The 24,193-nt window shown below is 39.6% G+C and overlaps 1 protein-coding gene and 1 non-coding gene across 2 annotated transcripts in view; both read left to right on the forward strand.

The window, feature by feature from the left end:
* The first annotated feature begins 4,606 nt into the window (after positions 1-4,606).
* The window catches only part of KIF13B (kinesin family member 13B), a 235,453-nt gene continuing 215,866 nt past the window's right edge, over positions 4,607-24,193 (forward strand). The window contains exon 1 of the mRNA XM_066388256.1: positions 4,607-4,739. Coding sequence (XP_066244353.1) covers positions 4,685-4,739 — 55 coding nt within the window. The 5' untranslated portion in view covers positions 4,607-4,684. The remainder of the gene's footprint in view (positions 4,740-24,193) is intronic.
* On the forward strand, positions 11,972-12,047 carry TRNAA-UGC (transfer RNA alanine (anticodon UGC)). The gene has a single exon. It is a non-coding gene; the product is annotated as a tRNA-Ala (tRNA).

The following is a 24,193-nucleotide window of genomic DNA, read 5'->3' on the forward strand; positions in this document are numbered from 1 at the left end:
TCCTATGGGCTGAGTAATCTGCATGTAGACACTTCCCATCATGAAGTCAGATCATAGTAGCAGCACAGTGACACTCAGTAAGTTGCTCAGGTAATCAGTTTCCCCATCTATAGTACAGGGATAATAACAGTAACTACTTTATAGAGTTAGTGTGAGGATTAAGTGAGTAAATTCAAGTAAAGTGATTAGGACAGTGTCTGGCACATAGTGAGCATTCAATATATGTTAGCTGTCATGATTCTGTCAATGGCAATCTTATGAAAAAAGGGTAAACTGTCTTCCTCAGCCCGTGCAGGGGCCATCAAAAACTGATGAAGGGTGGATCAAAGCAACAAAAAGTAAACTAGAAATCAATTTTAGAACAAGTAGGTTTGTAGCATGTCAGGACAAAAACAAAACAAACCCGAGAAACTTCTTACCAACACACCTAAATTTAAGTTAGACCTACAATGTCCTGAATGCTTTGAATGTACTAGCTACACCATACATATTGGGTGATATCTTAAGTACTTGCTTTATAAAATTAAGATCCAAGGGAGTGGCTTATTTACTAATTCTTTTTCTCTTCTTTGTCTAATAGTTGAAAAGAGAGAAACCAACACTTTTCCTTTCTCCTACTGGAGCCTGAGCCAACACCCCCAGACTGAGGGCTGGGCTGCCTTCCAGGTACCTGGTGGAAAAACCCCCAAGCTCCTGGGCTGCAGGTTGTAACTCGCTTCTCTGCAGCATCTCTGTCCTTTCTCTCAGGATTCTTTCAGAATCATGTCTCCTCACCTTTACTGCAGAAGTCAAAAGAGAGAGGTTAGTGTGAATAGAAGGCAAAAGGGAGAAGAGCCCACAGGGGATTTTCTCTATAGTCCCTAGGGAAGCTACTATCATTTTCTTTCAATCTGATGTTTTCAGGAGTATTTCACTGGTTTTGGAACTTTAGAGAAAGTCCTCACCTCCTTCCTAGTATATGCCCCCTCCTTCAACTCCTTAGGGGCTTTCTCCTCTCTGAAATTTGAGCTTATATTTAAAGACAATGTTCCCTTAGAAACTGTGTAGCTTCTCTTTTTCTGCCTGCCTTGCTTCTGTTTAAAAGCTAGATTCAAACTATCAGAACATGTCCTTAAACAGATAGAGAAAGTGAAGAATGGATGCCCAGGATCCAGGACAAAAGTTTTTTCAACACTAAATAAGAGCAAATAAGATCACCAAGCAAACAATTTCAATGTAAAAATTTCAATATAAAATACATCCTTTGTGACCTTCCTTTAAAAAAAAAAAATGATGGTGATAGTATATATAGTGTGTCCGTATATACTATCACTTTTGACCAGTCACAGGAAAGCAACAAAAGACGACAGAAATGTGAAATCTGCACCAAATAAAAGAAAAACTCTCCCAGTTTCATACCTATTCAGTGCAGTTCAATGTGGGCTCATGCACAGACTTTTTAGGGCTCCTTAGGTAGCTATCCGGTATAGCCTCTACAGACTCGTCACTGACTGATGGCCTACCAGAACAGGGTTTCTCCACCAAACTGCTGGTTTCCTTCAACTGCTTATCCCACCGAGTAATGTTATTCCTATGTGGAGGCGCTTTGTTATAAACGCGCCGATATTCACGTTGCACTTAGGTCACGGATTTGAATTTAGCGAGCCATAGAACACACTGAACTTCTGTACCACAGACTTCTGAACACACTGAACCTCTGTACCATCCACATCTCGACTGGCATGGCCGTGGGCTGCTCTGCTGTATACACGGTGTTATGTCATCATCTGCGCATGCACACATGCTGCCACATCATCCTACAGAAACTGGGAATAGCAATAGTTGCATTAATTTTGAAAGACTTTACTTGGTAAAATTTTTAAGCAATTCTTAGTTGGTTACTGTTATTTTATTTGTTCACTTTATTGGGCTGTAAAAAATCATAAGACTTATTAAAACCTACTGCTTCTTAAGCTGAGAAGGCCCTCTCCTAAAACCTCAGAGGAAGTGCCTCTAAGAAAGAAATCCCCTTTTATAAAGAAGGCCTGCAAATGTGGCACTTTGTATTTTTAACCTTTTTTGTTTCTTTCGGTGAGAGGAAGGGAGATAATGAGGCAGACTCCTGCATGTACCCTGACTGGGATCCACCCGGCAACTGCATCATGGGCCAGTGCTTGAGTACTGAGCTATTTTTAGCACCTGAGGCTGATGCTCTCCAACGGAGCCATCAGCAGAGTCAGGACCACGCTCAAACTGCTTGAGTCACTGGCTGTGGGAAAGGAACAGGGAGAGAATGGGGAGAAGGTGGGGTTAGAAACAGATGGTAGTTTCTCCTCTGTGCCGACTGGAAATTGAACCCAATACATCTATACACCAGGCTGATGCTCTATCCACTAAGCCACTGGCCAGGGCTATTTTTAACCTTTTTTAAAAACAATTTAAATTCAGGAATAATTGAGGTAGATAGAACATATCAGCATGGTAGTTTCACTTGTACAACCTAATGATTCCATATTTAACCTTTTAAAATTGTGGTAAAATGTACCTGAGTAAACTTAACTTTTTAATCATTTTTTGGGTGCACAGCTCAGTGGCATTAAGCATATTCACATTGTTGTGCAGCCATCACTGCCATCCAGCTTCAGTACTTTTTCATCTTTCCCAACTGAAAATCTGTACCCTTTAAACACTAATTCTCCATCCCTCCACCCCCAGTACCTGACAACCACCATTCTACTTTCTGTCTCTGTGAATTTCACTATTCCAGGTATGTCATGTAAGTGAAATTATACAGTGTTTGTTTTTATGTGTTTGGCTTATTTCATTTAGCATAATGTCTTCAAGGTTTATCCATGCTGTAGTATATATTAGAATTACATTCTTCTTAAAGGGGTTTTTAAGATAACTCCACTTGTATTGAAGCTTTTTCAACAGTAGAATGGTTGGTAAAAGGGTAAATCTTATCAGCTTTCTGTAGTTATTCATCTGTAAAATGGCTCTGAGTTCTTTATTATCATGTAAACATATCCAAGCAGGTGTCATAAGCCCATAGGATCTAGAGAGGTGAGTGGTAAACAGACTGGAGGGGGGTTACAGCGAACTAGAGAGACCTGCCTCTTATAAAGGTGACCACTGCTTCTCAATTCTAATCCATATTTCCAAAATGTAATACAGGCCCAGTATTGCATGTAAAAATCTCCTGATTTTCAGGCATTGGTCAATACCATTGTGCCAAACAGAACACATTTGCACGCCAGATCTTGCCACAGACTACCAGTTAACAGTCTTTGCCCAGGCTTTGCTAAAAAAACAAAACAAAATTCAACAGAGTAAATTTGAAGATCTAAGTGATTTGTGCATTGGGCAGCCCATCTGACAGCCAGAAGAGAGCTCTGAGTTGTCCAAAATGGAAGAATTTTATAGGAAGATGGGTGGGACAAGGGAGCTATTAGAAAAGAAAAGATTTTTGGGAGGCAGGGACTCCTTTTCTTTTGGGAGAGAGAAGAGGAAGGGTTTCTATATGTGGATTGCATCTTCTTTCTATGGGGAAATAGAGAGGGCCTATGCAACAAATTACTTGACTAGTGCTTGACCAAAAAATTTCATACTGGTTGCTTAAAATTACATTTCTGGGAGAGGCTGAAATTATAATTAGATCCGGTATTAAATCTAGGTTTGATATCATGGGCTTTTTAGCCCGAATGAAGCCATGTTGGGCCTGTGGTTGGTTGGTTGGTTTGGTCAATAGCTTAATAAAGAACTAATTTTAGTGTGGCTTCATTCATTCACTGATGCAATAAATGTTTCCTGGGTATCTACTGCAGGCTAGGCTACACATATATGGTTTAATAAACACATAGTAAGACAGACATAAATAATTGCAAAATAAATGCTATCACAGAGCAAAAATAAGGACTAACATAAATTGAACACTTTCCTTGTGCTAGGGAGTTTTTTTTTTGGTGCTAGGTTGTTTTTAAGAGCTATACCTGTATCAACTCATTTAAACCTCACAACAATCCTACTGTCTTCATTTTACATATGAAATAACAAGCACAGATGGGCCAAATAACTTGTGTGAAGTTACATAGCTAGAAAGGGAATTTTAACTCGGATTGGTTCCAGAGACCAACGTGACTGGAAGGGGGTGAGGGGCAGTGGTATAAACTATACTATATACTGTAAAGACTTCCAGAGGAGATAACTTTTGACTTGTCTTGAAGGATGACTTTGGTAAATAAGGCTTGGAAGGGCAATATAAGTAGGCACAGGAAAGAATTTGAGCCCAGGGATGGAACATTAACTTGGCAGATAATGAGTCTGAAGAGGTTGCAGGGTCTCCAACACCATTTATTTAACTGTTTGTTCTCAGAGAAGGTACCAGCTCATCGACAGCTTGTGAGAATAAAAATGGTGTAGAAGCAGAAGGAAACTTACAAGGTCTCTTGTGAGCCAAGTTCGAATACCTCTCCCTGAAGACCCCTCCACCGCCGTCCTGTCCACGACCACTGTAGGAACTACAAATCCCGTCATGCAGCGGGGGGCGCTGGGAGCCCTACGACTCGCCCCGTCCCTCCACAGGCCCCGCCCCAGGCCCCGCCCTCCCGCCGCAGCCCCTTACCGCCTGGTCAGCCCCGAAGAGTTACCCGGTGGCCGCGGCAGACGGAAGCCGAGCGAGAATCTCGGCGGCAGCGGCGGCGGCAGGATGGGAGACTCCAAAGTGAAAGTGGCCGTCCGGATTCGGCCCATGAACCGAAGAGGTAAGAACCGAGTTGGCCCGGGGCCGCCACAGCGGAGTCGGCAGGTGCCTGGTGCGCCCCTTCGCGGCGGCCGCCGTGTGGGGTCCGACCGCTCCGCCCCTGGAGTGCGTATTCCGGCCGGGAGGCGGCCCGCGCACCGCGAAACCTTGTTCCCCACGCCCGCCCTGCCTGTGCGGGACGCCCCTCCCCTCGTCTGCCCCGCGTCCCGGGGTGCCGCGGGCCCCATGTCCCCGTCCGCTGGCCTTTCCGCCGGCGCGCCCGCCCCGCCCCGGCGCCCTTTCGCCCTCTCGCCCTCTCGCTTCCCCCTGCCCTTCCAGGAGGGCGCCCTAGTCCCGCGCCCCGAGCTCTTGTCCTCTTTCCCCCACCCATTCCCCTCGGCCCTTGCCTGGCCGGGTCCCCGCCGTCTCCTCGCCAGCTGTCAGTGCGGCCCCGGCCCGTGGGTGTTCACCCCTCCGGCCCGGCGGGGACAGCTCGGGACCCCGATGCCCTACGTCACCCGCCCAGGCGCCCAAACTCCGCACTCTGGTGGCCCGCGGCAGGAAAAGTGGCAGGGAATTTGGTTTACTCCCTGAGAAGGCACTCAAGTGAAGACATTCCTCGTCTTGCTTTTTCACTTTATATTCTTTTAACCTGGACGGACATAAAGGGTTGTAAATGCTACTTTGAGAGAAGTTGGGTAAAAGAGATGTCTCCCTACCCCCACTTTTTTGACTGTTGAGAAAGTTCTGGTTTTGCTTGAAGTCATATTGGTCATCTGTCAACAATAAATAGTTCTAAGTGCCAAGATTCTTGTGAAATTGTATCTTTCAGACATTCTCTCCATTCTGCAGGGAGGGTAGAGAAAACAGATACACCAAGTACGTTTCAAATCCTCTTTGATAGTCGAATGGAATGGAGAGAACCCCAACTCCAAGTCTGAGGAGGAAGTGGGCTGGTCTCTGCTTTAATGCTTAACTAGCAGTGTAACTGGGCAAGTCACTTTAAATAAGATATTTGAAAACACTTTCTGTATAAGGTTATATTACTGGGGGTGACTGTTTCAATCCCAGGAGATGATTTTCAAAAGATTCATAACCAATCCCAATCATTTATAAGTACCAGAGTCATGTTCTGGTAAGTTATTTTCAACTGGTGTGGTGCAAGAATTTTAAAAATATGCAATATCTGACTATGTAGTCAAGGGCACTGATCTCTTTTCCCTTAGACTGTCAAATAAGAAAGTGACAACAGTCAACCCAACAATAGCCATCCAGTGTGAATGAATCAAAATTGTACCTATACCTTTTTTTTTTTTGTCAGATAAGCAAAATATATTTTTTGGTGTGCCGCAGAATTTTAGTAAATTAGTTTATGTGTGCCATGAGATGAAGAAGGTTGAAAATCACTGCTTTAAGTCATTCTTGCCACTTCCTTGTTCATAATCAAGTGTCGTTTAGGTCTATGTAGGAATCACGAGTGTTTCAATGTTCCTTGTCTCTGCTGTCTTTTGTGTATAGTGAGATATACAGGTCAGCCAGGTAACAAGTACTTGGTTGGTTTGTTCTTCTCTTGGGAGTATGTTTATCTCTTCTACTGGAGTTGATGATTCCTTCTGTCCCTGGTAGGTCAGCTTAAGGCTGTCAGGTGACAAAAGAAGAATTTTTCCCTAAGAACTTAAGCTAGTTTAGTCTTGGCCTCACTAGTTCCATGCTCTGACAAAATGAAAGAACTTAAAGGAACTCTGAAAATTTTCAAAAGCTTCTGTTCTTCAGAGTTCAGGCATCTTTATTTAAATTCACCTTACTGTTTGTTACCATCATAGCGATTAGAAAAAGCTTAAAAAAAAACAACCCAAAAACCAATATGTATAAACCCAACTGATCTGGGATTTGATTCTGAAAGGATGATTTTAGCATATTCTTAAAATTTCTTTTTTGTAAAAAACTTGGAAATGTCAGTGCTAAAAAGAGGCAGTTAACCAACCACCGCAAAAGACCTATCATGTAGAATCCTTCCCTCTCCTTCCCCCCTCGTGGATTTCAGTTTTTGAGGGAAGTACCATCTTTTTTTAACTTATAAATTGTCATTAATAATTGTCAATATCAGAGTTTTGAGAGATGCATAAAGTAATTTTAGCTATGGAATGGGTGTTAACTTTTCCTTTGGTTGAATGCATTTTAAAATTAAGGTTTGTATGTAGATCCATCACCCTGCAAATAGAAGTGCATTATTTGTGGTGAACTACCTCATTCATGTAGTGCTGTCTCTTGCTTTGCCTTATAGTTCCTGAAAGTACATGGACTTCTTTTTTCAGATAATTACCAGACAATTAAAATTGGTCCTATTTCTATTTTGTTATGAAGTAATTGTTTACATAAATCCAGAGATTGTTATAGAATGCAATATAGTAAAATTCTAAAGCCAGTGATAGTTAAACTTCTAGCTAGAGTTTGTTTAAAAGAGCTAAAAGAAAACCATATTCTTTTCAAGTAATTTTGGAAAGAATCATATTGCTTTGACCAGTTACTACTTTTGGGAAAGTTAATGTATTAGATAATAATATATAATTATGAGGAACAGTAAACTTTTAGTCATAATTGTTTTTCTCTTAATATATTAGTGCAGTAATCAACCTCAGAAACCACGCTTCACAAATAAGAATGAGATGAGAGTAGTTACTGGGATGGTGTAGTTTTACTGTATAGACTTTGATATTTAGAATCACATTAGCTACTATTTGAGGAAAATTTGAAATTTGCAAGAAGCTCTTACATTCTTCATGTGATTTAGTAGCTCACTGTGCTTAGGTGTTAAGGTAGATGGTTTATTATACATTTATCATGGGAGTAGGAGTGTTTCAATAATTTTTTGTTAAATAGCAAGAGTTGTAATGGTTAATGAATATGCTTTTGTCTGGAATATTTTTCTTGTTACACATTTTAACATTGTACTAACAAAACAAACAAAACATAAAAAGGAAAAAGTCTCTGACATCCATCCTGACAATTCATACTCTTATTTTCTTATTTCCATTCTGCTTTGTGTTCACATGCATATGTAATTTTACATAGTTTTAATTAATTTGGTTTCTCTGAAATATGAACTTAAGTTAAAGAAAAAGGGGTAAACTTATTTTGTCATGAGCTCTTGAAGTTCTATTTGCAAATATTGTTTGTCTTTTATGTTCTCTTTCAGACTTGTAAAACTCACCAGGTAACTCTGGTTGTGTTCTTCAATATACTGTAAAGAATACCCTTTCATACATTATTAACGAACCTAATTATTAAATGAACTGAAAGTTTGACAAGCATAATTGATGGTACTAGCTAGATCAGTGACACTCTCCTGTTCGGGAATTTGATGTTTTATAAATGTAGGTGGTGGTTTTAAAAAATACTATTTATTGAGTGCCTGCCAGGTGTCTAGCTAATATTAGATATTATGAGATCTTACTACCTTTCCTCAGAGGGCTTCACATGTTTAAATATGTCTAAGATCAACTACCAAAATAAATAAATCTATATCAAAAGTACAGTATTTGGAAAATACCTTCGCCATCTACCTAGCCTAAAGTGGTGAAATCAGAAATGAGTCTAGAAATATAGCTGGAGAGAAAAACAGTGAAATGGGTTATTGCAGGTGTTAGTAAGCATGGACAATATATATTTATTTCAACAGACATTTCTCAGGATTTACTTAGCATTTTACAGGGAAAGGCACCAAAAAGAACCAAGGCATTGAAAGACACAGAGAAGAATGTGATGTCTAGTGGAGTTAGTGCCTAAGTAAATTGCCATCTAGTGTCTCAGTGGAAAGACTATTATATAACTATTAGTTTTTTTTGTTTTGTTTTGTTTTTACAGAGACAGAGAGAGCCAGAGAGAGGGATAGATAGGGACAGACAGACAGGAACGGAGAGAGATGAGAAGCATCAATCATCAGTTTTTCGTTGTGGCACTTTAGTTGTTCATTGATTGCTCTCTCATATGTGCCTTGACCGCGGGCCTTCAGCAGACCGAGTAACCCCTTGCTCAAGCCAGCGACCTTGGGTCCAAGCTGGTGAGCTTTAGCTCAAACCAGATGAGCCCGTGCTCAAGCTGGTGACCTCGGGGTCTCGAACCTGGGTCCTCTGCATCCTAGTCCGACGCTCTATCCACTGCGCCACCGCCTGGTCAGGCTATTATATAACTATTAAAAATGACAAAAATCGGTCTGACATGTGGTGGCGCAGTGGATAAATTGTCAACCTGGAAATGCTGAGGTCGCCGGTTCGAAACCCTGGGCTTGCCTGGTCAAGGCACATATGGGAGTTGATGCTTCCAGCTCCTCCCCCCTTCTTTCTCTCTGTCTCTCTCTCCTCTCTCTCCCTCTCTGTCTCTCTCTCTCTCCCTCTCTCTCTCTCTCCTCTCTAAAAATGAATAAATAAAAATTAAAAAAATGACAAAAATCAAAACCATTTAACAAGAAAGACTGTTTTCTATGAGAGAAGTAAAAGTAGAATGTGATATGGTATTCGTAACTATATTGAATTTACTATTATGGTAATCTATTCAATCTACTATTGAATCTACTGTTATGATTATTATTATATAAAAATATAAACATGAATGGGCAAGGGCTAGAAAGAAATATGAAAAAAATGAGATTGATTGTTCTTGTTGGGAGAATTTTATTTCCTAAAAACTTTCTCTTAGTGTTGTCTAATGTTGTTTTTAGTTTTTTAAAGTGTGCTTTATGGTTCATGCTTATGAGGAAATAAATGTCATGTGAAAAGATAAGATTAAAAGGTAAACACCTTTAGCAGATTGCTAGGTGATTAAATGCCAGGTGAGTGATAGGAAATATAGGAATTTAGAGGAGTAGAGGACCCCTGGAAGATGGGTGATTAGGGAAGGCTTCTCTAGAGAGGGAGAACTTTGGACTTGGAGAAGGGAGCTCATGATTGGAATGGGAGCAAGGTATGAGGAAGGGGAAAAGCATTGGTTCTTTGAGGAGGAAGAATGGCCTGAGAGCAAAGGCACAGAAACAGGAATGAGCTAGGCAAGTTTAGGCAGCAGAGACAGCTTAGCCTGCCAGAAAGGAGGGTTCTCAGTGAGGCTGTCTAGAGAAGGATGAGATTAGAAAGGCAGGGTGAAATTACAGGGTGCCCTGATAGGTCCAAAAGTCAGGGTTTAGGGTGGCTGGTCCCTGTGCTCTAATTTACATCTTTAAAACTGCGTGTGGGTCTCAGACACAAGCCTGAAGGGGAAATATTGCCAGATCTCAGGGCAAGAGAGCAAGCCTGGGTAGATGACTGATTCGGGACATAGCTGGGCAACATTTAAGAGCTTGTGATGAAAATGAAGCCGTGTGAGTGGAAAAGTAGGAGGCCAGTCAAAACCAAGTAAGCAGTCATGACTCAAAAGATGAGATGAAACTGAGGCTGCTGCCATATCCTGGCTATTATAAATAATGCTGCATTGAACATAGGGGTGCATATATCTTTTTGAATTACTGTTTTGGATTTCTTCAGTTAAATACCCAAAAGTAGAATTGCTGGGTGTAAAGCCAATAGCCACGGCCACCATCACAGCAGCCTGGCCCATGCAGGTTTGCATTGGATTTGGACAGTTGGTAAAGAAACAATGGAGCCAAGAACTGGTGGCCCATTAGTTTTAATCCTAGCTTGCACCCGGCAGGCAAGTAAAACTCACTGGGCTCCAAAACTCACTCATTCAGTGCTCACAAAGCTACTGACTTATCTGAGTTTCCTAGAATCTAAGGTTTCTACCTCACCAGCCTTATTCACCTCTGTTCCCCATCTCCTTCTCTCTGCACAAACTCTGTACTAACTGGCTTCTCCTTCAGCACTCCATCTTGGCTGTTTCTCCTCTCCTCCACGTGGCCTTTATCTGCTCTCCTCTCTGCTCTCCTCCTAGAAAGTAATCACTCTTTCCCAGAACGTGATCTCTCTTCCTTTTAAAACCTTTGACGCAAAAGCCCTCCCCCAACACATATTAACATAATCACACCCATCCCAAGCAGTCACCTGGGCGATGGGCTTCCATGTGGGCAGCGCCATCTTTAACAAAGTGAGCATAATATATTTTATTTGCCCAACACTGGGTCATAAGGTAGCTTTATTTTTAGTTTTTTGAGGAACTCTATACTGTTTTTCACAGTGGTTGTACCAATTTGTAGTCCCACTAACAGTGCATGAAAGTTCCCTTTTCAAATGAGTCAGAGAAAGACAAATACCATTTGATTTCACTTACATGTGGAATCTAAAAAACAAAATAAACCAACAAACACAACAGAAACAAACATAGATACAGAGAACAAACTGATGGTTGCCAGAGGGGAAAGGTGTTGGGGTGGGGGCTGGGTGAAAAAGGTGAAGGGATTAAGAAGTACAAATTGACACTTGTAAAAATAGTCACAGGGATGTAAAGCACCGAATAGGGAATATAGTCAATAATATTATAATAGCTATGTATGGTGTTAGGTGAGTAATAGACTTATTGAAGTGATGACTTCTTAAGTTATTTAGATGTCTAATCACTATGTTGTACACCTGAAACTAATATGTTGTATGTCACCTATAGTTGGAAAAAATTTTTTTAATTGGAAAGAAAAAAAGACAAGGTAAAACTGTGGAAGAAAGAGGAAGCTTAGAAGGCCCTGGAAGTCAGTGAAGAAACAGGTAATCCTTAGCAAGTGAAGGGGCAAGGTGGGGTGGGGGGAGAATCAAAAACAGGAAGGTGTTTTTGACCCTGAGGCCAATGGTGGTTCTTTGGCCTTTTCAGAGAGAGCTGATGTTGGAGTTAAGGATGACTGCGGATGGAAATTTCTGACATGTTTTCTAAAACAGAAGATACTTGTTTTACTAGCAGCTGCTTGATATGCTAATGGATGAGACACACATCTATTACAACATTCTTTTGTTTCTACTGTCAACTCAGTGACTGAAATAAGAATTTATACACATAGGGCCATAGGCTTTTAGAGAAGAAAGTACAATTTTATAAAATAAAATAATATAAAAATTTGTTTGAATTGACATTTACTTTTATCCCTTCACATCCGTAAAACAATGTGTGCCTTTTCCAATTCTTAAGTTCTGAAGATGGAGGAAACCACTGACAAACTGATTAATTAAGCAGATGAATTGAGATGTTTATTGAATGGAAATGGATTAATTATCGATCTTTATATTTGCCAATCAAGTCCCGTTGTATTTAACAAAGCATGTTCTTTAAAACAACTTGGCAGAGGCCCTGGCCAGTTGGCTCAGCAGTAGAGCGTCGGCCTTGCGTGCGGGGGACCCGGGTTCGATTCCCGGCCAGGGCACATAGGAGAAGCGCCCATTTGCTTCTCCACTCCCACCCCCTCCTTCCTCTCTGTCTCTCTCTTCCCCTCCCGCAGCCGAGGCTCCATTGGAGCAAAGATGGCCCAGGCTCTGGGGATGGCTCCTTGGCCTCTGCCCCAGGCGCTAGAGTGGCTCTGGTCATGGCAGAGCGATGCCCCGGAGAGGCAGAGCATCGTCCCCTGGTGGGCAGAGCGTAGCCCCTGGTGGGCGTGCCGGGTGGATCCCGGTCGGGCGCATGCGGGAGTCTGTCTGACTGTCTTTCCCCGTTTCCAGCTTCAGAAAAAATACAAAAAAATAAAAAATAAATAAATAAATAAATAAATAAAACAACTTGGCAGAGATGACCAGTGTAATCTATGGGGAAGTGTGCAGAGCTAACTGATCTATGAGACAAATCCATGACTTAATCAGTACTGGGCTTTAACTCTCAGAAGCTGTAGATATCATTAAAAGATAGTATTGATTAGCTCATTCAATTCAATACTTGTCAATTGAAGAAAAAATAATAGTTACTTTTTGAGAGCTTTCTATTTGTGGGCTACAGAGTTTTGTGCTTTTTATTATTTTACTCTTCAGAAAAAATTTTGAAAAAGGTAGTTATAGAATTTCTATTTAATAGAATCTCAGAGAGGTTAACTCCCCAGAATTACATAACCAGTATTTTAGATCTTGAATTTCACCTACTTTGCCATTAAAGCCTGTATTTTTACTATTATATTGGACATGATGATCTTTAAGGGACCTTGCATCCCTGAGTTTACATACTTTTCAAAGATGTGCAGGAGCCTGACCAGTTGGTGGTGCAGTAGATAGAGCGTCGGACTGGGATGCGGAAGGACCCAGGTTCAAGACCCCGAGGTCGCCAGCTTGAGTGTGGGCTCTCTGGCTTGAGCAAAAAGCTCACCACTTGGACCCAAAGTCACTGGCTCCACCTAGGCGGTTACTCGGTCTGCTGAAGGCCCATGGTCAAGACCCATATGAGAAAGCAATCAATGAATAACTAAGGTGTTGCAAGGAAAAACTGATGATTGATGCTTCTCATTTCTCTCTGTTCCTGTCTGTCTGTCCCTATCTATCCCTCTCTCTCTGACTCTCTCTCTGTTCCTGTAAAAAAAAAAAAAAAGATGTGCAGGATACACGAGAAGCATAAGTCATGATCTTTGACCAAAGGAGCTCACTCTCTTGTTGGTAATGAGAGATGCACAGGAGAGTCAATTATAAGACCGTATGTACACAATGCCATGATGACAGTGTATTATGAATTAAAGAAATGGGGGTGGGCCTTTAGAATGATGAAGAATGAGTTGAAGACAGTGGTCAAGGAAGAAAGCATGGCATTTGTGGTGCACAAGGGGAGTTGTAGGAATTAGCAAGATGTTTGCAAGAACAGTGAAGAAATTAGATGTAAAAATTCAGACAGCAGGAAGGAGACAATATAGTATCTGTATAATTAACAGTTATTGATAGGAAACTACGGACATGGTCCAACCACTGAATTAGATTATTTAAGTTAATCCTCACATCCATGCTAGGAAGCATTTATTATTCCATTTTACAGATGAGAAAATGTGAATTTAGACAAGCTTAGCAATTTGCGCAAAATCATATAACCACAAAGTGGAGAAACTGGTGATTGGAACCTCAGCAGTTAAACTCCAGCACTCAGGCCTTTAATTCTGTGCTTTTTGGAAAAGTTGGAAGAATATAGGGAGTGAGGGATGAGAAGATTGATAGAGTTTCCTTTACTGAAGTAGAGAGGTTTGTGGGGAGTAGAGGAGTAGAAAGTTACTTAAATGATGTACAGGCAGATTAAGGGTATCAAACATGGTTTGAGCAGTACAGTGACTATAAATTTTTGAGTAGAGCAGTGGCACCATTACAGTGATGTTTGAGGAAGATAAATTGCTCTATGTGTCTTTACTGTGCCTACAGGCTAGTAAGTTAGCTTGATACTGTTTCATGGATGCTGGTAGAGGACATGGGACTTCCAAGACAGAGGACTTACTCATGGCATAGCAAGCAGTGTACATGGTTCCCCTTACCTTCAGACCCCACAGGAGTGATGTGGAGGAGACTAAATGGATGCTCTGCAAGCAGTGGGTTTGTGTTGCCCATGAGGACCACTGAGCTTGGGGAATCCATTGCTTTATAGTAGTGAGCAAGCCTGCTGTTTGACCTGAAGGACAAACTAGTCCCCCAAGGTGGCTGGCTGCGAACATTTCTGAGAGATCTAGCCAAAAGAATGTGTCAAGGTGATATGAAAGCAACTGAAGTTTAGGAAATATAGGAAGACTACAAAGCTTCTAAGACAGGGGTCCCCAAACTGCAGGCCTCATGCGGCCCCCTGAGGCCATTTATCTGGCCCCCGCCGCACTTCTGGAAGGGGCACCTCTTTCATTGGCGAATGCATCCTGTGCCGCAAAGCGCGGCATTGCTCACGTACAGTACTACTTCTGGTGATGCGGGATGCATGCGTCACGGCTCCGGAAGTGTGTCATATCACTTGTTACGGCTAGCAGTGACAAATATGGAACTGGACATTGACCATCTCATTAGCCAAAAGCAGGCCCATAGTTCCCATTGAAATACTGGTCAGTTTGTTGATTTAAATTTACTTGTTCTTTATTTTAAATATTGTATTTGTTCCCGTTTTGTTTTTTTACTTTAAAATAAGATATGTGCAGTGTGCATAGGGATTTATTCATAGTTTTTTTTATAGTCCGGCCCTCCAACGGTCTGAGGGACAGTGAACTGGTCCCCTGTGTAAAAAGTTTGCGGACCCCTTTTCTAAGATGACTAAGTGAATAAATGCTGGTGTCATTAACTGAGATCAGATGTATAAGAGAAGCAGGTTTTGGGCCTGACGTGTGGTGGCGCAGTGGATAAAGCGTCGACCTGGAAATGCTGAGGTCACTGGTTCAAAAACCCTGGGCTTGCCTGGTCAAGGCACATATGGGAGTTGATGCTTCCAGCTCCTCCCCTCTTCTCTCTCTCTGTCTCTCTCTCCTCTCTCTCTCTCTCTCTCTCTTTCTCTCGGCTCTCTCTCCTCTCTAAAAATGAATTAAAAAAAAAAAAAGCAGGTTTTAGGGTGGAGTTACAGGGAATGACAAGTTCTATTTTTGGACATTCAACAGTTATTAGTCAGTGTTTATCATGCACATGTGCTTCACCTATAACTTTGAATAAGATGTGGTGCATGCCCAGAAGAAATTCAACAGATATTTTGAGTTTTAGGTGTCTGAAGTGCAGCCACATGCATGGATCTAGAAGGCTGTTGTACATATGAGTTTTAAACAAAGGGACCAGAGTTACCTGTAAATTTGGGAGTCATTACTATGTTTAGAATATAGAACACTCAATTAAGGCATGTTGTTTATTTGGAGGGAAGAGGACACAGAGGCCAAGCAGAAAGACATAGGAGAAGCAGATGAAAGTAATGTGGAAGTCCATGGGGGAAAATGTGTCCAAAAAATGATTGGTAGCCAAATATCACAGGAGTGGCATGTATGATTTATACTGAATTGTCTTTAGTGGATTTGACTTGAAGGCAGTTGATAGTAATTTTCAGAATAATAATTTTTGTAAATCAAGTGAGAGGCAGGGAGGCTGAGAGACAGACTCCTGCCTGTGCCCTGACTGGGATTGATCTGGCAGCCTACATCTGGAGCTGATGTTCTGTCCATCTTAGGCTGTTGCTTGGCAATCGAGCTGTTTTAGCAGCTGAGGTGAGGCCATGGAGCCATCCTCAGTGCCCGGGGCCAACTTGCTCATTTGAGCCATGTCTGCAGGAGTTGAAAAGAGAGGAGAGGCAAGAGTGGAGAAGAAGATGGTCACTTCTCCTATGTGCCCTGACTGGGAATTGAACCCAGGACTTCCACATGCTGGGCTGACCCTGTACTGCTGAGCCAACTGGCCAGGGTCAGGAGAATAATTTTGATTGAATGAATGGATGAGTCTTGGTATATTAGTATTGAGCTGAGAAATAAGTGGGCATGCCAACCTGGAGACAGTAAGTTATATCAATATTCTTTCATGAAGCTCCAAGTGAAAGGGAAGGGTAAAGAGTGGTATCCATAGGTGTAGTTAGGAACAGGCCATTTTTAAGTCTGGGAGATGTTTGAGCTTTGTTATAGCCAGAAATAGAGTGCCAATTAGAGAAGGAAAATTTTGAAATATGAGAGGAAGAGGGTAATTATATAATGGGAAAGCCCTGGAGTGCTTAATTTTTTTGATGAGGTAAAATGTGAGGTTGTTAATTAAAAGTAAGAAGGATTGGATTGGCTGAGATCTTCAGAGTAGTGTTTAGAAATGTGCTTGAAGGATTCTAATAAATGGTGCTGGGAAAATTGGAAAGCTACATGCAAAAGAATGAAACTTGACTACAGTTCATCCCGCTGCACAAAAATTAATTCAAAATGGATCAAGACTTAAATATAAGATCTGAAACAATAAGTTACATAGAAGAAAACATAGATACTAAACTCATGGACCTTGACTGCAGACAACAATTTATGAATTTGACCCCAAAGGCAAGGGAAGTAAAGGCAAAAATAAATAGATGGGACCATATCAAACTAAAAAATGGGGAGAGGACCTGAACAGACACTTCTCCCAAGAAGACATACAAATGGCCAACAGATATGTGAAAAAAAGTTCATCTTCATTAGCTATTAGAGAAATGCAAATCAAAACAATGAGATACCACCTCACACCTGTTAGATTGGCTATTGTCAATAAGACAGGTAGTAAGTGTTGGAGAGGCTGTGGAGAAAAAGGGACCCTCATTCACTACTGGTGGGAATTCAAATTAGTAAAACCATTGTGGAAGAAAGTATGGTACTTCCTCAAAAAATTAAGAATAGAACTATCATATGACCCAGCAATACCTCTACTGGGTATATACCCCCAAAACTTGAAAACATTGGTATGTAAAGACACATGCAGCCCCATGTTCATTGCAGCATTGTTCACAGTGGCCAAGACATGGAAACAACCAAAGTGCTTCTCAATAGAGCAGCGGTTCTCAACCTGTGGGTTGCGACCCCGGCCAGGGTTGAACGACCAAAACACAGGGGTCGCGACCCACAGGTTGAGAACCGCTGCGATAGAGGATTGGATAAAGGAGATGTGGTAAATATATATAATGGAATACTACTCAGCCATAAGAAATGATGACATAGTATCATTTACGACAACACAGATGGACCTTGAGAACATTATATTGAGTGAAATAAGTTAGATAAAGCTAAAAACTGTATGATTTTACACATAGGTGGGATACAAAACTGAGACTCACAGACATAGATAAGAGTGCAGTAGTTACCAGAGGGAAGGGGGGATATAGGGGAGGGGGTTGGGGAAAGGGTATAAAGAGAGACAAATAAAAGGTGACAGAAAAATATTTGACTTTGGGTGATGGGTATACAACATAATTGACTGTTCAAATGTTGTGGAGATATTTACCTGAAATCAATGTCACACTGTTAAATTTAATTTTCTAAAAAAAAAGAAATGTGCTTGAAGGATTCTAACCATGTTTTTATATCTATTGAGTGCAATGGGGTCATTCCCTCCCAAGTTTTTAAAAAGTAGTTCACATATCAAAAGTGTACAATTCAGTGGCTTTTAGTATATTTGCAGAATTGTGCAACTATCACTACTATCCAATTCCAGAACATTTTCATCATCCCAAAGAGAGACACTCTCTCATTAGTAGTCGGCCTTCACCCACCCACCCACCATTTCTATACCCTTCCCCTCCTCTAAGCCCCTGGCAAACACTAATCTACTTCTAGTCTCTGTGGATTTGTCTATTCTGGACATTTTATATGAATGAAATCATGCAATATGTGGACTTTTGTATCTGATTTCTTTCACTTTGCATATTATGTTTAGGGCTTACCCGTGTTGTAGCTGGAATCAATACTTCATTCCTTTTTATAGCTGAATCATATTCTGTTATATGGCTATGTCATTATTTTGTTTGCTCATTCATCGGTTGATGGACATTTGGCTTCTTTCCACTTTTTGGTTATTATGAATTACACTGTTATGAACATTTGTGTGCAAGTTTTTGTGTAGATATATTTTCCATTTCTTTTGGATATGTATATCATGGAAGTGGAATTGCTCAGTCATATAGTAACTCTAATTTTTAGGGAACTGTTAAATTGTTTTCCAAAGTTGACAGCACCATTTTACAATCACACCAAGTGATATGAAGGCTTCAGTTTCTCCATATCTATACCAACACTTGTTATTGCCCCTCTTTTTGATTATTGCCTTCCTAGTGGGTGTGAAGTGGTAGCTCATTGTGATGTTGATTTGCATTTCCTTGATATCTAATGATATTGAGCATCATTTCATGTGTTTATTAGCCATTTGTATATCTTGAGAGATCTCTATTCAAGCCCGATTTTTTAAATGTTTATTTTATTGATTTTAGAGACAGAGGAAGGGAGGGAAAGAGAGAGACAGAGTAAGAGAGAGAAGGAGAAGGAGGGACAGGAACATTGTTCTGTTCCTGTATGTGCCCTGACTGGGAATCAAACTGACAACCTCTATCAAACCCTATTTTTAAAATTGGATTGTCTTTTTATTATTGAGTTATAAGACTTCTTTATACATTCTAGATACCAGTCCCTTATCAGATATATGATTTGCAAATGTTTTCTTGATTTTTGTGGGTTGCCTTTTTATTCTCGTAATCGTGTCCTTTGAAGCACAAAGTTCTTCATTTTGATGTGGTCCAGTCTAGATTATCTGTTTTTTCTTCTGCAGCTTATGCTTTCGATATTGTATCTAAGAAACCATTACCTAACCCAAGGTCACGTGTATTTATGCCTTTATTTTTTCTTCTAACGGTTTAATAATTTTAGCTCTTACCTTTTGATCTCTGATCCATTTGGAGCTAATTTTTGAGTGTGGTATGAGATAGAGGCCCAGTTTTATTCTTTTGAATGTGGATATCCAGTTATCCTGGCACTGTTTGTTGAAAAAACTATATTTTTTCCATCAGATTCTCTTGACACCCTTGTTGAAAATGAGTTGACCATAAATGTGACAGTGTATTTCTGGACTCTTTTTCTATTCCATTGACTTATATGTCTATCCTTATGTTAGTACCACACTGTCTTCATTACTGTGGCTTTGTAGTAAGTTTGAAATTTGTGAGTGTAGTCTTTCTGTTTTGTTCGTTTTCAAGATTGTTTTGGCTATTCTGGTTTTGTCTTGTAAGTTTTAAAATACCTATTTCCTAGCCCTCTGTAGTTGATTACTTTCCTGAATATACACGTTTTATATTTTGGGCCACATAGCTTATTTTAACTATTTTCATGCTATAAACTTTATCCCCCTTATCAGCCATTCTGTCTTGAATCTTCTTTTATTCCTCAGTTTTTTCTGTAGCCATTTTAGAGCTTAGTTTTATTTTTATCTTTTATTTATTGAATAAATTTTTTTTTCTTTTTTTGTGATAGAGACAGAGAGGAACAGATAGGCAGGAAGAGAGAGAGATGAAAAGCATCAATTCTCGTTGTGGCTCCTTAGTTGTTCATTGATTGCTTTCTCATATGTGCCTTAACTAGGGGGCTACAGCAGAGCAAGTGACCCCTTGCTCAAGCCAATGACCTTGGGCTCAAGCCAGTGACCTTGGGCTTTTAGCCAGCGACCTTTGGGCTCAAGCCAGTGATTATGGGGTCATGTCTGTGATTCCACGCTCAAGACAGCGACCCCGCACAAAAGCTGGTGACCTCGGAGTTTCAAACCTGGGTCCTCTGTGTCCCAGTTCGACGCTCTATCCACTGCGTCACTGCCTGGTCAGTGGATATTGAATAGATTTTCATGTTCACTGGTAAAAACATAAAAGTAGGTTATTAGGATATTTTACGTATATTACTGGAAAGCAAACCACCAACTTGCATTTTACCTATGATGTGGAATAACATAATTTTGTTTCTTCTTGGACCAGGGGGGCCTTAAGGGAGTCCCAAGCAACTTATAAGTATAATGAAGAAATATAGGTCATATTCCCTATGCTGACAATAATATCAATAATATTAAATTCCACTTGGGAAAACAAGTCCTTTGTACTTGATATATTGACAATGAAAATTTTATTTATATGAGCATGCATAGACATGTAAAAGCATTAGGCATGTGACACAAAGTAGTTAAAAATAGAACTTTTTATAACATGCAAGTTTTGCAGTTTGATTAAAATGTGAGTCTTACAAATAAGTTACTTTCTTTTAAAAATTAGGAATTTAAGATTACATTATAGTTAGCTATTTAGGAACATGACTGGTAGAAAAAGGAAAGTACATTTATATTTCTGAGTAGTAAATTTGGTTTGAAAATAATTATTAATTTTCTGAAGAATTAGGGAAGCAGATTACTAAATAGGCAACTGAGACTTACTTTGTCCACACTGAGAATGGGGCATGTTGTCAGATGGAATATGAGTTATGTAGAGGGAGTCTCCCAGGCCCTGCCCATCTTTTACTATGATGTCATTGGGGAACGAGCCATAGCTGATTTATGCATTGAGGAAAGACTTGTTTTAAATTATTATTCTCTTTGCAACATGACTAATTTGCTGGCTAAATAAGCTGAATTGTCAGCTGTACGTATTTAATATTCAACTTGAACTTGACCTAGAAAGAGATTTGGTTTGGGAATTAATATGGAATCTTTAATGTTAGTGGAATAAATTTTGCTTCTTTCTTTTTTCTTTTTTTAAGAACTCAAGGCTACATCAAAGCATTCGAGGTTCTGAATACTATAAATAAAATGATTAATCATGACATAAACTTATAGTACTACTTAACTTTAAGATCATTTTGGGGGTTTTTTTGTACTGTTTTCTAGACATAGTACTAATTAAATCCCAAACTCATTATTTGAGGCTTCACTAGGAATGAACTGTTGTCCATGTATTACTTATTATAATAGTGATGAGTATTTGGTGCTATTTTTTTATTGTGGTAAAGTATACATAGCATAAAGTTTACCATCTTAAACCATTGTTAAGTGTACGGTTCAGTGGAAGTAAGTACATTCACATTGTTGTGCAACAGTCACCACTTTTCACCTCAAGAACTTTTTTTATCTTGCAAAACTGAAACTCTGTACCCATGAATCATTAACTCCCATTGCCCCCTTCTCCCAGCCGCTAGCCACTACCATCCAGCTTTCTACAGTATCTCTTTGAATTTGACTACTCTAGGCACCTCATAGAAGAGGAATCACACAATATTTGTCCTTTTGTGACTGCTTATTATACTTAGCATAATGTCTTCAAGATTCATCTGTGTTTTAGCAGAATTTTGTCCCTTTTTAAGGTTGAACAATATTCTGTTAAATGTATATACCACATTTTGTTTATCCATTTATTCTAATCACTGATCAGTTGGGTAGCTTCTGCCTTTTGGCTGTTGTGAATGATGGTGCTGTGAACATGGGTGTACTGCAGTGCTGTTTTGTAAAGGCAGTGAATAGCAGCTGAGACTTACCTTTTTGATCTAAATGTTGTTCCAAATGAAGAGGAAGTTGTTTATCTTTTGCATTTTGGTGTTTTTAAAATTTAATAAAAAGTTAAAAATTCATATTAGATTTAAGACCTAAATTTGTTACTGCTATTTAATCAGTACTTTGCTTTCTAAGCCATATAGAGCAAGAATTTTTTTATGGAAAAAATGTATTTAGAATCTTGTAGCAGTATAATTTAATTCAGCCAACTCCAACTAGTAGCAGTTCATGGTACACTAGCTATAGCATTTTATATAAAGATGCTTGTCATAAACCTGACCCTTAAATTCTTTTCAGATCTCACTGATTTATTTGCTTGGGTATATTTCCTAGACATTCCACCCATATTATAAACAGTCTTGTAAAAAGCCTTTTCTTAATATCTATTTATCAATCACATGGAGCTGGGTGGGAATTTTGTTTGATAATTAAAACTGAGCTAATAAAGAAGTGAAGATAGTTGTTTACATTTTAAAGGCCACCATTGATGTAAGTTAGACATTTTAAGTATTGCACTCTTGAGGACAATATGATTTTGGATTGAATCGATTCTTTGTATTACATAGGCTTTTCCAGGGATTGGTTCCTTTATCATGCTATTTAATGCTTACAAAGTACTAGTTGTTACCTAATGAAGTCATGAAGGGGAGGAGGAAAGAGCTGTAAAGAGGATAGGGGAAATGATACAAAAATTGAAGAATGTCTGGAACTCTTCTCAATTCAAGATCATTTGAAATTAAGGCAAAACACTACGTGGAGTGGATATTTGATTTGCATTTTTTCAGGCATTCATTCTAGACGTATGCTCATGTATGCAGAACTATACATGCAGCTCCTCTGCTCAGAACAAAGGTTCTTGCAAGAAACTAATAAACAACTTTGTGGTGAGTGGTGAGATAGAGATTCTGAGTCACAGTACAGTTTCCAGAGAGTTGATAACGCATTCAGATTTGACTGTAAGGGGGCCCGCCGGTATGGTATGGTCAGACATCATTAAGGGCTGGTATTAACAAGGTATGATGATTGCAAACTTTGTTGAGCTCTGGATCCAAGGAAAAGGAAGAAGTAAAATTGTATCTTTGAGAAGTTTTTGCAGTGTGGATGAGACTTTCTTGCCACATTTCTGGTATGGTCTAGAGTGGATTTAAACACTAAGTACTAGGTTTTAATGCTAGTTGACTACAGTGGAACATATACCTTTTTGGTGGTTAGTTTTCCATACCTAGATAAAACATAGCTCTGATGTTTTCCTTTTAGCTCTTTTTGCCTGAAAAATGTATTGGCTAAAAAAACAAAAACAAAACAAAACAAAACACTACATTTTTTGTACTTCTAAGTTATATCTTTTTTCTTAAATTTTTATTGATTGATTTTAGAGAAAAAGCAATCAGGGGAGGGTGGGAGAGAGAAACATGGATTGTTGTCCCACTTAGTTGTGCATTCACTGGTTGCTTTTTGTATGTGCCCTGGCTGGGGATCGAACCTGCAACCTTGGCATATTGGATAATGCTCTAACCAGCTGGGCTACTTCACCAGGGCTAGGTTATATGTTTGAGAACCAATGTAGAATAAGTGATACAAAAAAAATTGAGTTGTGGCAAACTCAGGGAGGCAAATTTATTTTTCTTTTTGCGTTTGTCTCAGTTATATAAGTTAAAAAAAAAAGAAAATGACATTTCCTGGCAGTGGAAATACTTCAGAGTTATAATGATAGTATGACATTTGGCCAAGGTTCTTTAGGAAATACAAAATGACGCCAGTGTAGTACAGCTCCTTTCGTAGATCAGATCTTTGGGTAGTGGAGATAAGGCAAACAGAAAGTTTCATACTTTGTGTCAGAAAAATAGAAGAATATAAAAACATGAGAACATAAACATGGCCTATATGTTAAAAAAATTTTATTGAGATATAATTTACATATCAACAGTTCATATAATTCAGTGGCTTTTTATTATACTAATGCTGGTTGTGCAGCTGTTAGCTTAATCAATTTTAGTACGTGCTCATCACCCCCAAAAGAAAACTGTATCCAACTAGCAGTCACTCCCCAGGCTTAGGCAATAACTAGTCTATTTTCTCTCTCTCTTTGCCTATTCTGGATATTTGAAATAAATGGAATCATACGATATGTGGTCTCTCATGATTAGCTTCTTTCACTTAACACAAGCTTGCTCTATTCATTTTGTATGTTTCAGTACTTCTTTAAATTGCCAAATTGTTCCATTTTATGGATCCGTCACCTTGATCCATTCATTCCTTGATGAACAGTTGGGTTTTTTCCACTTTTTGGCTATCATGAATTGCCATATAATACTGCTGTGAACATTCATGTATAAACTTATGTGTGGACATAGGTCGTCATTTCTGTTCAGTATATATATCTAGGAACAGGAGTTGCTTGGTCGTATACTAACTCTATGTTTAACTTTTGAGGACCTGCCAGACTGTTTTCCAAAGTGACTGCGCCATTTCACATTCCCACCAGTAATGTATGAAGGTTCCAACTTCTCCATATCCTTGACAGTACTTGTTATCTGTCTTTTTGATTATACTTATGCTAGTAGTTTGAAGTGGTATCTCACTGTGGTTTTGATTTGCA

This window comes from Saccopteryx leptura, chromosome 1, assembly GCF_036850995.1.
Source record: "Saccopteryx leptura isolate mSacLep1 chromosome 1, mSacLep1_pri_phased_curated, whole genome shotgun sequence".
NCBI classification, from domain to species: Eukaryota; Metazoa; Chordata; class Mammalia; order Chiroptera; family Emballonuridae; genus Saccopteryx; species Saccopteryx leptura.